The sequence below is a fragment of the Mus pahari genome, chromosome 5, assembly GCF_900095145.1.
Source record: "Mus pahari chromosome 5, PAHARI_EIJ_v1.1, whole genome shotgun sequence".
Lineage (NCBI taxonomy): Eukaryota > Metazoa > Chordata > Mammalia > Rodentia > Muridae > Mus > Mus pahari.
In genome coordinates, this window is record NC_034594.1 from 148,026,480 (window position 1) to 148,038,642 (window position 12,163).

Below are 12,163 nucleotides of genomic sequence, written 5' to 3' on the forward strand. Positions count from 1 at the left end.
CTGTAGACCAGGCTGGCCTCGAATTCAGAAATCCGCCTGCCTCTGCCTCCCGAGTGCTGGAATTAAAGGCGTGAGCCACCACGCCCGGCTGGGATATGTTCTTCTAGCTGGGCTTTCTTGTCTGGCCTCCGTGGGAAAGGATGTGCCTAGCCTTGCAGAGACCTGAAGTGTCAGGGTGGGGAGGATACCTAGAGAAGAAGGGGAGATGGGGGGGGGGGTGATTGTGGAAGTGACAGGGAGGAAGGTAGTGAATGAGATAGAAAGTGAATAAGTAAAAAATTAAATTTTAAAAATGTCTTGTTTGTAAATTTCTTAAGTTTATTTTAATATAAATTTATTGAAGTCACTTTGGACCCAGCATGTCCTTGGGTTTCACCCACTCATCAAACTGCTCTGCTGTGAGATAGCCAAGTTCAATCGCCGTTTCCTTTAAGGTTGATCCGTTCTTGTGTGCGGTCTTGGCAATCTTTGCTGCTTTGTCATACCCTGAAGGGAAGACACACAACACAAACATCAGTAGTGAAATTTTTCTAAAACAAAAAGCAACTGATACTGATGTTACAGGCCTCCTATATAACATAATCTATTTTAAAACTATAAAGTGACCAAGCCAATAACTATCATGTCTTCTATAGAATACAACCTTGATTTTCTTGGGAAATAGACTTAAGCATACCTCATTTTACCCAATATCTGTTGAAATGGACCTATGTTGAAATGGACCAATAATTAAAAGAAATATTGAAAGAAAGAAAGAAAGAAAGAAAGAAAGAAAGAAAGAAAGAAAGAAAGAAAGAAAGAAAGAAAGAAAGAAAAGCATAAAGCAAGCACACAGCATAAAATCCACACTTGGGTTGCTGTCCAATAATTATCTTTCTAAGGCAGCACTAAAACGTTAATTGTGGCCGGTCGGCAGAACAGACAGCTCTTTAACAGGCAGGACTGGTTCCCATGGTTCCCATAGCTTCCATAGCTCCCACAGCTCCCACAGCCCTGCTCTGCTGGGTGCTCCAGCACACCGGCTACCATTCCCTGGCATCTGCTTAGGGTTTAGGCATTACAAGGATAAGGAGGGGAGAGTTTTAGCCAAAATATCTATTGGCACCAAGGAACCCAGGCAACCCCGGCAGGATGATGCACTGTAATCGGATCCAGGGATGCTCCTGAGTCTCAATCTGGGCTACACAGCAAGTCCCTGCCTCAAAAATGAAACATCAGAGACCCTGGTTCACTTCAAGAGTCATCTGCTTTTACACAAAGGCTGGCACTGGGAAGTCCTCAAGGTTGCTCTGACATTGAAAAGCAACATAGAAGGCAAAGGCAAGGACAATGAAGTCAGTGACAGAGGGCAAAGTAAACTTAAAAGTCAGAGGACTATGACCAAAGGGGTAGGGCCTGCTGAGGCAATGTGGTAACCAGATGGTGCAGTGTGGTTGGTACATGTCTGGATGCAACCACAACCAAACTGTGCCTGCTTCACTTTAGTCTTGGCTGAACCTATGCATGTTCACTGTGCTGACATAGGCACGCAGTAACCGAGTCACTTACAGAAAGAATGTTCACGTTAAACTCTTGGGTCAATCTGTCTTCTGTGCTTTTTGTGTGAATGAGGACTACAACGTAAGCATCCCTGCTCACCACACAAACCAGTACTCAGTACTACCCTCGTGCATCACAGAGCCACTAAGAGCCCAGTCCAAGCCTCACTCAGCCAGTGCGGTGGTTCTTGCCGAGGTCATAAAGCACCTTTGCCAGGGATGTGGTCTTTGGGTGTCTCTGTCCTAGAGTCTAAGATGCTTCCCAGTCACCTGCTTAAGCAGGGTGTCTAACCTAGAAGTGTTGGCAACACATGAAGATCAGATGAAGTACTTTTCTCATAAGCCTTTAGGGTTGCTTTGCACCTTCCCACTTGAATACTGGTGTGTAACGATTTTAAATGAGTCAAATCATTTCACCAACTCTATAAAATAAACGAACATACAAACATGAATAATATCAGTTCCCTAAGGTCAGGATTATAGAACATTCTAAAGCAGTAATTGCATCATGCCACATGGCTGTACCATTACTTTTGTTTTTTTGTTTGTTTGTTTGTTTGTTTTGTTTTGTTTTCTTTTTTGGTTTCTCTGTATACCCCTGGCTGTCCTGGAACTCACTTTGTAGACCAGGCTGGCCTCAAACTCAGAAATACACCTGCCTCTGCCTCCCAAGTGCTGGGACTAAAGGCATGCGCCACAACCGCCCGGCCACTATTACTCATTCTAAAGCAGACCAATGCCATCTACAAAGCAGGACTGCCCAGCAGACAGACCACAGTGATGGCCTCAGCCTGTGGAGGCCAGAGCAGACGCCTTCATGGGATGGACAGTGATGGTGGTCAGCTGCAATCTAAGTCTGCATAAAACAGGTAAAATCTAGAAAAGACTAGGAACACAAAAGGTAGTTTCAGAAAAACCATTTAGTTTTCTTACCTTTCCCTATAAACATTAACATATATCTTTCCCTTTTAATTTGTAACATTCTATGTTTGAATTAAATAAAACAAAATCAAAATATTACATGGTATCTAGGAAAGGAAGAAACAAATGAATCCATTTGCTGTCCGTAGGTGATCAGGCAGTGCCACCTAGTGACATTCCCAACAGAGGGTCTTACAGATCACCTTCTCCAGTTGTCTGCATAAGCACCCAGGGTCTGAGTTCCTTACTATGAAATAAGGGCTGCTGTGATGCTCTGTGTATCCCGGTGCTCTCCACCAAGACTGCTGCTGAGTTCCACCCCACAGACCCACATGGTGGAAGGGAGAACTGACCCCTGTAAGCTCATCTCTGACCTCCACATGCATCTCATGGGAAGACAGACAGACACAGACATAGATATACAATACAGACACACAGATACACACACACACTACACACACACACACACACACACACACACACACACACACACACAGACTTAAAAAAACTTTAAGGTTTCTTTTTTTTTTTAAGCTTTTCAGTACTGTTTTCAAAATGGCATTACCCTCCAAACTTACCTATATGCGGATTAAGAGCTGTGACCAACATTAAAGACTCGTTCATTAGCTTGTTGATCCTCTCTGTGTTGGCCTGGATCCCGACCACACAGTTCTCTGTGAAGGACACTGAAGCATCTCCCAGTAGCCTGGCTGAGTGCAACACATTCTTAATCTGTCAGAGAGGCATGGGAAGAAGGAAAGATAATCATTTCTAAGCTTCAATTTCCTTTGCTTTGCTTTTGTCCAATGACATGCATTATTTACTGTTCCATACTGGACATGTAATTCCATAACCATACACCACTCCTACCAGTCCTGCAGTATAATTCCCAGAAAACAAGTGAGAAAGGAAGACTCTGAGGACAAAAAGTTACAAATATAAAAATGATAGAAAAGATGTATGTGTAATTAACACAAGACAGCCCCTGGTGAGTGACTAAAATAAGTAATCTAAGCCCATGGAGAACATGCTAAACGGACAAGATATGTGTATCCACAATCCAGTCGTCCTACTTGTCACAGAAGTCCACAGCCAGAAACGGATGAAGACTCATCTATGCAAGAGAAAGCAGAGCAGAAGCTCAGAGTCCTGGGATACACGCTAACCTTTGGATTCTCTGGTTTTGTGCTTAATGGAACAATCCAGTTCATTTTAAAATAACATCACATGATGTTTAAGGTCATATAAAACCAACTGGTACATTTAATACCTGTTTCTTTTGAGCAAAACTTCCCATATATACCTCTGTCTAAAACTCAGAGAGGTCTGGAAGAAAATACTTCCACCAATGGACTCTAACAGAAACAAGACATTAAAGCTTAATTTGATTCTGATGACTCAATTGTAAATCAAATTTCATCTTGATTTTCTAATTAAAGCCAAACTTTTTTTCCTCAGCTGAGTCTACTCCCCACCCCAATGTCCACCCTTCTCTCAGGCTCTGAAGCAGTGATTTTACTTTATGCCATGAAAGACTGTTTCCACCAAACCTTTTCTTTTCCTTCTTCATATTTACAAAGAAGAGACAAGGTGGCATTACTTTTAAAACACAATAAATGATTAAAATATAGTACGAGCAGCTGTTCTGCATCTGGACATGTCAGGCATCTGGCCTGGATGCAAAAGTATACAGATATAAAAGCACACTCTGGCCTGTCTTTCACTGACCAATCCTAGCAGAGCATACATGCCATGAACACAAAAACCAAAAACATCACCATGTTTATTGCTTTATTGTGAGCACCTAAAATTGTGTGATCCACAGTGAAACTTAAATAAATACACTCTCAGTTATTTGGGTATTCTTATCAATTAGACTTTATACCACAAACCAGTAAGATATAAGCATCTAGTATATTTCAGATAGAGCACTGTACGAATGAAGGACTTAATAGTGACACAGCTGGGCTATCTGAAGCTCAGGAACCTGCATAAAAGATGACACCATTTTGCTCCATATTTGGAATGGTGAAGGAAAAAGGAGAAGTTTGGAGGACAGTTTCCAAGCCACATGGAAAAGGCAAAAAATAAATTTTAAAAAGCTTTGTTGTGGACAAAGAAAGCGCTAAAGAAACAAAGAAAGGGTCAACATGGTACCCTAAGAGAATGGATGAGAAAGAAAGATGATGATGAGACAGAAGAAGGAAATGATGGAGAAGACGGAGCACAGAGCAAGTATGTGAAGGGGCTGAGGCTGGATCACTGATCAAATCATAACTGAAAGTGACAATGGGTTGGTCAGGCTTTCCCAACCAATCTGAAGAAAGATAGCACAAAGCAGCAGCCTGAGCAGGAGCCAGGGCTTTAAGGAAGGTGCTAGACAGACTCGAACTGATTCTAGCTGCTGACATCCATGGCAGTAGAAGACAAAGAAACCCCTGTCTTACTTCCAGACATCTTCCTTCCACTTAAAAAGCAAACTACCCAATCACTTGAGCTGAGGAGCCTGAATGCCGATATGCCGGGTTATTCCAGTAGGACTGAGAGTACCTACTACGCAGCCAGCCTCTGTGGAAGCTCCAGAAACCGTCAGGGACGACGAGAGCACTGGCTATTGGTCTTCAATCAAAAACTGCTAAAAATCAAATTGAAGGCTTACCATCATTGGTTTAAACACATTCAGTTCAAAATGTCCATTGCTGCCTCCAACGGTAACAGCAACGTGATTCCCCATGACTTGGGCTGCAACCATGGTCATCGCTTCACACTGAGTAGGGTTCACCTTTCCTTTGAGAAAACCAGTGTAGAATCTCATCAAATATAATCGTGGTTTCCTGCATGACTTATAACTGTTTTTATATCAGTCAAAGAACAAAATCTAATGTTTTAAATAAAGACATAAAATAAGGCAGACAAAGTTGAGGCAGGCTACAATTTTAGTCACTCAAGAGGTGGAGGCATAAATAATCCATGTTCAAGGACTACCTGAGCTTCTGAGTCAAGGCCAGCCTAGGCAACTTAGTAAGATCTTGACTTGAAAAGTATAAAGAATTCTAGGAATACAACTTAAAGACAGAAATACTTGCCAAACATGAGGAAGGCTCTGGGTTCAATCCTCAATATCACAGACACACACACACACACACACACACACACACACACAAAATCAAAAAAAGGGGGACTCATAGGCACACAGATTCACTCAAGGAAAACGAATGAAAAGATCCACCTACACACAGGTTCCTGTTGTTATGGCTTTCATTCTTATGTATGCATTTAGGCAACCAGGCACAAAATACATAATCAGGACGAAGACTATACCCTTGAAGAGGGTGGCAGCCAAGAAAAGAGATGACAACTCCAATAAATAAGGTCTACACAGAGAAGGCCGTGGTGCTATGGGGAGATGCTATGCTGGAACTCTATACACCACCCATGTACCCAGGGCCCTAGCTCAGCAGAGCTCCTTAAGAAGCCACACACACTCTCTCTGTAGAGAATGCACTGGAGGACTGGCCCTTTGTCTGTGATGTTCTTCCATTTGTCTTTTCTTTTGGAAACATGGTTTTGCTTAGCTATCCAGTTAGGCCTGAAAGATTACTTGTATTACCCAGGTTGGCCTTGAATCTTCTAGCCTCAGCCTCCAAAGTGCCAGGGTTAACCATGTGCATTACCATACTTGGTTCCATTTCTTTTTAACAATTATTGAATTTGTAATCAACTACACTATATGTATAGTTGATTATACTTCAACACAAAGTATTGCAAATCAAGATCTTTCTTTTGGTCTATGCACATATATAACATATATAGTTTAAACTCTAGTATATAAAATCTATACAAAAATTTATACAGTAAATTATTAAAGTTACTTTGTCAGTTTTAGTATAGCTCAACTGGCCTCCAAAGGAGCTTTTGTGAATCTTGTCTCTGTTCTACAACATGTGTCACGCCACCTCAGCTTTTGCTCTCTGCTAACCGATAAGCAAGTGTTCTTGGTCTCTACCCCAAGCCACCAGTAAAACGCTGCGTGGGTAAAACCCAGTATCAAGATATTTTTCCAACTACAGCCAACTCATTAGTCACTCCCTAAATGTCTGTTCATCCAACTACATTCACCTGCCAGACTCTAATGTTTGCCACGTTGACTTAACAGGACAGAGCCAAGGCAATGCACGACACACAGACTTTAGCAGGGTTTGTATCCATGCAGCCCAGGCTGACTGCTACACTCTGCGGGGCTCTCGGCTTAGGCTTAGCTGAAGGATACAATGACACAAAAGTTCCAATATGGAACTTCAACATGCAGCTAACTCAACTCATGTCCTGACTTGGTGATACTCCTAAAAGTTGTATAAGAACTGTAAAACAGTGTTCCTCATACATCCCCACTGCTTCAAGGATGGCAGTGAGTGAGAAGACATGTCCTATGGTTGCAAATCCCTGGAATATAATCAAATTCTAGCTCCAGAATTTATCAGCTATGTGTGTGCATGCGTACCTGGCATGATGCTGCTCCCTGGCTCGTTCTCAGGCAAGATCAGCTCTCCCAAACCTGACCGAGGACCAGAACCCAGGAAGCGAATATCATTTGCTATCTTCATTAGACTGCAGGCAGCAGTGTTCATGGCTCCGCTAAGCTCGACCAGAGCATCATGAGCAGCCAGAGCTTCAAACTTATTCGGGGCAGTGACAAAAGGCAAACCTGCAGGAGGAAGGAGCGCCGAGGGTAAACAGGGAGGGTAAACATGCCTGCCAACGTTAAGCAAGTTAAACAAAGCCCAGTGCACACAAAGCAAACTAGAACAGAGAGGTGTGTGCACAATTCAGTGATACTGCTTGCTTAGTGTGTGCAAGGTGTGTGCAATGTGCTTGCTGAGTTTGATTCCCAGTACTATAAATCAATAAATCTACATCTACAAATCTATAAATCAATAAAAAATAAATGCAACTTTCCACTTGAGGAAAATGCTTGAGAGTCGAGCTGTGTCAATACTCAAGTAAGACATCCCCAAAGGCCTCCGTCCTAACACAACTCTGTAATAAGCACATGCATACAGAGCCTGGCTGCTCCTGAGTAAGGATAACTGTGAGATCCATTCTGCCTCTGTCTACACTCTGATCTTCTGTCTGTCTACTCCAGTCTGTTCTACTCTTGAGAGCACAAGTCCACCCATCCCACGAGCAAAGATTCTGAGGTCTGGGTACTCCAAATCCAAATATGGTTCCTTACTATTAAAACATGAGCTGGGCAGTGGAGGTGCACATCTTTAATCCCAGCACTTGTGAGGCAGAGGCAGGTGGATTTCTGAGTTCGAGCCCAGCCTGGTCTACAGAGTGAGTTCCAGGACAGCCAGGGCTACACAGAGAAACCCTATCTTGAAATTAAAAAAAAAAAAAAAAAAGAAAAAAAAAAAAAAAAAAGCAAAAACCTTCAGCTAATGAATAAGTGTGAGTAAGTGTGAGTACTTAGTCACAGAAAGCACATCTGTATCACCCTGGCCCCAAGGCCCAAAGGCCCAAAGGCATCTCAGAAGAGAAGGCAGGAGGAATGGCTGGCTGGAAGATGGCAGGAGAGCTGTGAAATGCTATCCTCTGGACAGAACCAGCTACTGCATGGGAAGAACTCTCCTGAGGAGCTATTCGCAGCTGAAGGAGGAGAATCACTTTTCTTTGAGGATGGCTAAAAGTAAATTGCCCATATCCCAGTAGATAATCCCATACCAATGTATAGCATATATGGGCAGCACAAATTAAACTTGGGGATACATATTGTGGGGGTGGACTTGAAGTTGGGAGGGAGACATGTTTAGGGATCTGAATACATTGTATACACACACACACACACTATATATATATATTTATATATATATTTTAAAAACTGAATATTTTAAGAACTCATCTATTAGCTTGTGATATGTATTATATACTTATCACTACCCTAACCTTATGGTAACATCAGCATCTTAATCAGTTTTCTGGACATGACAAGATAGTTCTAATAACAATAACAATATTGTACTAGTGGATAGATAGTATTTAAAGATGTTAAGGAAAACAAATGTGACATGCAAAAACTAAGTTATCAGTGCACTTACCATGTGATAAGTTTCTCAACAGTCAACTGTTTCTGCTTTCTTTGAAAAACACTTTACACAGCTTTGAAGGGAAAGGACTGAATGCTATCAGACAACAAACAAAGCTAGCAGGTAAACTCATGCTTATGAACTGCGTGAAGAACATGAGCAGCAATGCCTGTGGTCCCCAACCTGTGAGTGCTGCTACTTTTGCGGCCACCTTTTCTGCGAAGCCGATCCTGGTGTTTAACCCCGTCCCCACAGCAGTGCCTCCAGCAGCGAGCTCGTAGATTCTTGGCATGGCGGCTTTTATTCTCACCATCGCATACTGGACTTGCTGAACATAACCACTGAATTCCTGAGAAGAGAAACAACTGTATCAGCTACAATGCACTCTAATGGCACTAAACAGAAGCTTTTAAAATGTACTTCAGAAAATTATGTTAATTAATTCATGTGATAAAGAGGAAGGGCTACAAATCTACAAGGCAAATAATAACATGTAGCTTAGTTTATAACGTAATGTTCCAGTAGAGTCAAGAAAACAGCACATGAAATAACCTTTAAGAAGAACAGCTCCTGAAGGGGTCTGAAGCCCCATAGTAGGAACTATGCCACCAATCAAAGAAAACACATGGTGGAACTTGTGGCTCTAGCTATATATGTAGCAGAGGGTGGCCTAGTTGGTCATCAATGGGAGGAGAGGCCCTTGGTCCTGTGAAGACTCTATGCCCCAGTATAGGGGAATGCCAGGACCACGAATGGGAGTGGGTGCGTTGGGAAGCAGGGGGAGCAAAGAGGGGATAGGGGACTTTCAGAGGGGAAACTAGGAAAGGGAATAACATTTGAAATGTAAATAAAGAAAATATTAGAAGAAGAAGAAGAAGAAGAAGAAGAAGAAGAAGAAGAAGAAGAAGAAGAAGAAGAAGAAGAAGAAGAAGACGACGACGACGACGACAACGCGTCGATGACGAAGAGGAACACCACTACATTCAACTACTGCTCTACCTACAACCCACCCAGTGAGCTGATCCCCTCCCCCACATCTGAATGGAGCCCAAAGAGAAAAATTACTAAATATTCTCCAAAGAAAATAGAAATACTTTCTAAACAATTTCAGCTTAAAGGGCACCCAAGAAGCAACAAAGACCTGAGAGTGAAGGAATGAGGTCAACAGCCTGCAGAGGTGACAGTGGGATGGGCCCGGTGTCACTGTGCACTCAAACGCTATCAGCAGCAGGCACTCTACTTGTCACACCACACTTTAAAGCAACCATCAATCTGTCTACCATGTTTTCAGCATTGTGAACCACTAACAACTATACAACAAAACTTTACCCTCTCTGCATTTTACAATTGGCCTTATCTAGTAAGCCAATATAAACTAAATCTTTTCTCCTACTTTAAATACTGAAAAACTGAATACTTCGGATTGGGATTAGGGTTTCAGTATATTCTAAAGAAAACATTGGAAAAGGTAGATCTAATTCATAAGATGTTAACTTCTTTTCGTTCACTCCCCTACCTCTTTTCCCCCCTCGCATGTGTGTATATGTGTGCACACATAACAGTTGTATGCACTTAGAGAATGTATTTTGAAAGTTGCAAATCCTGAAAAGACAATTCCAATTAAAAAACGTTTCTCATAAAGTAAAAAAAGAAAATAGAATTGCTGTCATGATAAATAGTATAATGACACCATGCAGGAAACTAAGTCATGACTCAAAATGATTTTTAGCATAGTGGCTTTTAACATGTCAAAAAAAGTCCCAAAACCATAAAACTTAAAAACCAGGAGCAACAGTAGAAATGCACAGAAAATGCCAGAAAAAGGCAAGGTTTTAGCTAAGCCTTTGACATGTCCCTCATTCCTTCTGTAAAATGTTTGCTAACTAATGAAGCTTTATTTCTGTTTGCCACAGAACAACCAAGAGTCCATCCAAGCGGGCAGCAATCACGTTCTCACCCTCCGCTAGTTTTCATCACACTCTTACTTAGTGACTAGTAGTTGGTATTTGGCAATGGATGGCTATCTCCTGATACATAAACTACATACACTTTTACCTCCCAAACTGTACAGTAAGTGGAGACAAAACTCTTTTTGTGAGTTTTCTTTTGTTTCTTTGCCATGCACATTATTAGATCTCCCTTCAGCTGATGACACAGAAACATAAAAATACTTTCTACTGTCCTGAACAGTCACACCTCTTCACAAGCTGTCCTGTTAGAGGGTAAAATGTGCCTCACTTAATTACTTTAACATTTTGCTTTAATTAAATAACTACTTGACTTAGGCTAAGAGAGACCAATGAGGCAATCATGATAATGGACTGATGAATATGATGGTGGCTATGTACCTGACACGGCTCTAAACTCTGTCAACCACCTCACTACAGCCTCATAACCAGGTATTCTCACTGCTTCACAACCCAGAAAGCCGAGGCACAGAGAAGCTAAGTAACTTTCCCACAGTCACATGTCTGGTCTACAGCAAAGCAGAACTTGAACGCAGCACCCAACTGAGTCCAGCTCACTGCCAGCATGCTCTTGTCTTATGTGAGTACTATTAAAAGTTCCCAACTGGCCATGCATGGTGAAGCATGCTTTTAATGCCAGCACTAGGAGGGAGAGGTACACAGCTCTGTGAGTTCAAGGCCAACCTGGTCTACAGAGTGAGTTCCAGGACAGCCAGGCCTACACAAAGAAACCCTGCCTCAAAGANAAAACAAAACAAAAACAAAAAGTGAAAGAAAGAGAAACGTTTCCAAATGCTTAATTCAGAAAATTTATCATTGGCCTGGTGATATATCTGGCCTTTACTTTAAAGGCAATTTTGAGGGAAAATGTTGATAATGAGTCAAACTCCCTTACCTGTCCAAGAGTAAGAGGGACAGCATCCTGTGTGTGAGTTCGCCCAATTTTGATGACCTGTGCAAACTCTTTGGATTTTGCACTGAGAGCATCATGCAGCTTCTGTAACCCTGGCAACAGGACCTTGTGAACTTCCACTGCAGCAGCAATGTGCATTGCTGTGGGAAAGGTGTCGTTCGAGCTCTGCAGGGGATTTTCAAAAGAAACATAAGATGTTAAGTTGTAGGTAAGGAGAGGGGACCTCAAATATAACCAACCAGGTGACTACTCAAAACCCAGTACGTACAGTACTCAATAGTGTCCATATGGCACATAATAGGACTGTGGGTGAAATGAAAAGCAATCTGGCTTCCTATAAGAAATATACTCAGGACTGTCTTATATACAAGTGCCTGGACACAATACATATTATAACCAAGCATGCTAAGTCCACTATACAAGTGATCCCTAACAAAGGACTATTGGCAAGGGCATTACCAAGCACATCTGAAGGCAGCGATGTGTCCTAGAATCCAGCCATTCTCTGATTTACTTAGTACACTTGAGAAAAATTCTGTGAGGCAGAAAGCCAAAAAAGGCAAACTGACAACCACGCGTGTACACTGTACAGTGTACAATGCTGTCCCTGTACTTTTAAGGCACGATGTAATTTTAAAATACACATTCGCTATGGCCATACTTCACCTCTTTCTTGTGGCAACTGTCAAAGCACTTACAGGGAAAGGAGCGGTCCTTTCACCATGCACTCGCGCACCT

At 42.0% G+C, this 12,163-nt stretch overlaps 1 protein-coding gene across 1 annotated transcript in view; it reads right to left on the minus strand.

Moving 5' to 3' along the window:
• Nucleotides 1-297: 297 nt before the first annotated feature.
• Nucleotides 298-12,163, minus strand: part of Fh (fumarate hydratase) — a 25,445-nt gene continuing 13,579 nt past the window's right edge. Inside the window, exons 5-10 of the mRNA XM_021197689.1 lie at nt 11,408-11,590; nt 8,729-8,894; nt 6,961-7,164; nt 5,119-5,246; nt 3,038-3,191; nt 298-486 (exon numbers count right to left, since the gene is read on the minus strand). Of these exons, the coding sequence (XP_021053348.1) occupies nt 344-486; nt 3,038-3,191; nt 5,119-5,246; nt 6,961-7,164; nt 8,729-8,894; nt 11,408-11,590 (978 nt within the window). The 3' untranslated portion in view covers nt 298-343. The remainder of the gene's footprint in view (nt 487-3,037; nt 3,192-5,118; nt 5,247-6,960; nt 7,165-8,728; nt 8,895-11,407; nt 11,591-12,163) is intronic.